Source organism: Mustela lutreola, chromosome 1 (genome assembly GCF_030435805.1).
Source record: "Mustela lutreola isolate mMusLut2 chromosome 1, mMusLut2.pri, whole genome shotgun sequence".
In the NCBI taxonomy this organism is placed as follows: Eukaryota; Metazoa; Chordata; class Mammalia; order Carnivora; family Mustelidae; genus Mustela; species Mustela lutreola.
Window position 1 is genome coordinate 237,576,205 of NC_081290.1, and position 3,634 is coordinate 237,579,838.

The following is a 3,634-nucleotide window of genomic DNA, read 5'->3' on the forward strand; positions in this document are numbered from 1 at the left end:
CATATTTTACATTGATATATTGAGACTTTCAGTTCAAACATATATTGATGTAATGGTATTTCATTTGTTTGCTGATAATAGTGATATTACAACATGGAAGGCCATAAGAATTCAAGAGCCCAAAAGACAATTTCTCAAGAGACATATAGGAATTGCAAAAGTTGCAGTAATACAAATAATTTCATCTCTCATGAAACTGTATCCCATCTGTAGAATGAAAAATGAGGTATTATGGTCCTATAAGGAGGCAACAATTACAAAAAATTGTGAAATGAACAACAAAATTATTAATACCAGTGGTTGGTCATCATTAACCCAATGCCATTATAGACATCATTATCACCACCATCCCTATGACCACCACCACTACCATACCATTGTCATTTATCATAACATCTACACATACCTTACCGGATGGATTGCTTGTTTCTTCCTGGCATCAGTGTTTCTTAACTAATGTGACCCTAAGGCTACTATCACAGACTCTTACATGTAGGGATAGTCTAATACAATAGATTGTAGAACCAGACTCCATGAGTTCAAATAACGGCTTTGATATTTTTTTAACTATGCAATGTTGAACAACTTATTTAACCTCTCCATGTATGTTTCAGTTTCCTGATCTGTAAGATTAGGCAGGTAATCATAACTAACTCATAGAGATGTTATGAGAATAAAATAGTTTATTATATGTTAAGTGCCAATAACACCAACTTATATAGGTCAAATATTCTTTTGAGTCTACATCTCAAAGTAATTTTAAATATATACAGTATGTAATAAACTAATTCAAGATTAAATAAATACATAATGTGTCCTTTTTCTAGTTTTAATTTTTTTTCTCTCTTCCCATGCTGGGATTTCTTTAAGAATGTAGATTTATAGAATAACACTAAAAAGCAGAACCATGAAGTGTCACAGAAATGACAGCCCTGCTGAGACACTGTCTCCTTCTCAAGGTAGCAGGGCTTAGCTGAGCAGGAGGCACTGTTCAACCCCCATGGTCTTTTTGATAGCATTTTTTACTTCCTGGTTCCTAAGGCAGTAGATAAACGGATTTAGCATGGGTGTGAGGACTGCATACACAGCTGAGATTAGTTTGTTGGAATTAAATGATGCAATAGCCCTGGGCCGAACATACATAAAAATCATGGCTGTATAATAAATTGTGACTACAGTAAGGTGTGATGCACAGGTGGAGAAGGCTTTCTTCCTTCCCTGGATGGAGGGTATCCGCAGAATGGTGGAGACAATGTAGACATAGGAAAGGACAGTGGTGATGAGTGGGAAGACAAGAATGACAATAGCCAAAGCAAAGTCCACTAGCTCGGCTATGGACATGTCTTTGCAAGCCAGCTTGAGGATTGGTGAGATGTCACAGAAAAAGTGGTTCATGACATTGGAACCACAAAAGGCAACATGTGAAATGAAATAAACCTTGATGACAGAGACCATGAAACCACTCACATAGGAGAAAGCCACCAGCTGTACACAATAAACTGTGGTCATGATGACTGGGTATTGGAGAGGGTGGCAGATGGCCACATAGCGGTCATAGGCCATGGCTGCTAGAAGCACACACTCTGTGCAGGCAAGTGAGATAAAGAAGTAGAGTTGGGTCATGCAACCTGTGAAGGAGATGTGCCGTCTCTGCAGAAGGAATCCATCCAGCATCTTGGGGACTGTTACAGAGACATACCAGACCTCCAAAAAGGACAAGCTACTCAGGAAATAGTACATGGGCTTATGGAGGGAGCCAGATATCCAAACAGTGAGCATGATGATAAGATTCTCTACTACTACCAGCAGGTAGACCACAAGGAAGAGGAAGAAGAGCAGGATTTGTAGCCATGGGGCAGTGGGGAAGCCCACCAGGATGAATTCACTGACCAGAGTGATATTTTTCTCCAGCATGACTAAAAGCATTGAGAGATACTGAAGTCTTTATAGTCTGGCACTACAGATAAGGAAGATGATTATGCTGTCAGACAAGAGACCAAAAGAAGTTAGTAAATCAGACTTTCCTGCAAGTGACTCATAAAGTTACTTCTGTTAATACAAAATAATCTTTAAATGTGAAAGCACACATGTCCATCAAAGTTTTTTGTTGTTCTTTTTCTGTTTGTTTTTTTATGAAAGTCTCCCAGAGTCAAAATGCATTCCCAGAAACCAATATTGAACTGTATGTTAACTACCTGAAATTTAAATTTAAAAAATGCACTCCCACCCCTAATTACAGTCACCTGATGAAATATTTGAATGTCACTACCCAAGTCATTCCCCTGTGCTTTGTAGTAGACATAGTTCATCTCCCCCATGTTGGTTTCAGATCTCTGTTTAATTAGGGACTCACTACATGAAGATTTATTTCCTCCTTAAAGGAAATGTGAGGGATAAGCTCATTTCAGGAAAAGCTTCAAAGGTTAATATTTGGGTGATCCATTATCTGTAGTCCTTTGATCAGGAAGTTTCTTTAGACGTTATTTGTGAAAATAAAAGAGAGTAATTCTTTGAAAGTTTCTTAGTGACTCTCCAGTTGCTTTCAGATAAAACTGTTTTTATCAAAATGTTTTCAATATCACACCTAGGAGGCACTTCATATATTGATCCAGCCATATATTTCTTCCTCCTCATCACTCATGACCTCTAAATGATTTCCATAAACCAGACATACTCAACTAGTTTTTGCTCCCCAAACACACTAATCACTCTTGGGATTTGCCTACACTCTTCCCTCTTCCTATTGTGCCCATTCTGCAATCTTTATTGGCTGATTCAAGTTTCAAGATTCCACTTAGGAGACATCTCACCAAAATTCAGTCAAGTGCCTCAGAATCATTTGATCCTAAAGCACAACCCCTTCACATGTGGAGATTTCTCTCAATTACACTGCAACTTTCTAAAACTGAGGGAAATATTGGAAGGAGGGTATAAATTTCCAGTTATAAAATGAGTACGGTCTGGGGGTCTGATGTGCAGCAAGGTGACTGTAGTTAACACTACTGTATCATATACTTGAAAGTTACTGAGAGTATATCTTAAGTGTTCTTACCATACTCAAAAAGTGATAATTATATGATGTGATGGAGATACCATTTAATCTTATTGTGGTAATAACTTCACAAAATATACATGTATCAAATCTTCACACTGCTCCCCTTAAGCTTCCCCTTATATCTCAATAAACCTGTGGGGGAAAGACTCAGCCTTCCTGACTGTGAACCCAATGGTTAGGACAGAAATTGGAAAATACATGAATATTAAGTGAATATGGATTAGTAAGTGAATTAATGGATCTCTTGGAGCTTTGGGATCCACAGGAAATAGAGGCAGAGGAATGTGAATTCAGGGTAGTTTGCTAGCAGAAGACATCTCTCTATCAGACGGCATATCTTTGGACATAGCCTCAGCTTGTATATCCAGGTTATTGTCTCAGCAATATAATATCCACAGGGTCTGAAAACAGTGAATATGATCCCTGGTCTTGGGTTACTTGGTAGGTTGGGTCTGTAAATATCAGCCTGTATCTCAGGTCTCCTAGAGGAGCAAGAAGAAAGGAGGCAGATTTGCGATGATGTGGATGGAACTAGAGGGTATTATGCTTAGTGAAATAAGTCAATTGGAGAAAGACAAC

The 3,634-nt window shown here is 38.3% G+C and overlaps 1 protein-coding gene across 1 annotated transcript; it reads right to left on the minus strand.

Moving 5' to 3' along the window:
- Positions 1-969: 969 nt before the first annotated feature.
- On the minus strand, positions 970-1,914 carry LOC131821828 (olfactory receptor 6B9-like). The gene has a single exon (XM_059158167.1). The coding sequence runs from the start codon at positions 1,912-1,914 to the stop codon at positions 970-972; it is 945 nt and encodes a 314-aa protein (XP_059014150.1).
- Between the last annotated feature and the right edge of the window lie 1,720 nt (positions 1,915-3,634).

Bases quoted from the DNA above. Each gene is read 5' to 3' on its own strand.
- LOC131821828 (XM_059158167.1), bottom strand. From the start codon at position 1,914: ATGCTGGAGAAAAATATCACTCTGGTCAGTGAATTCATCCTGGTGGGC.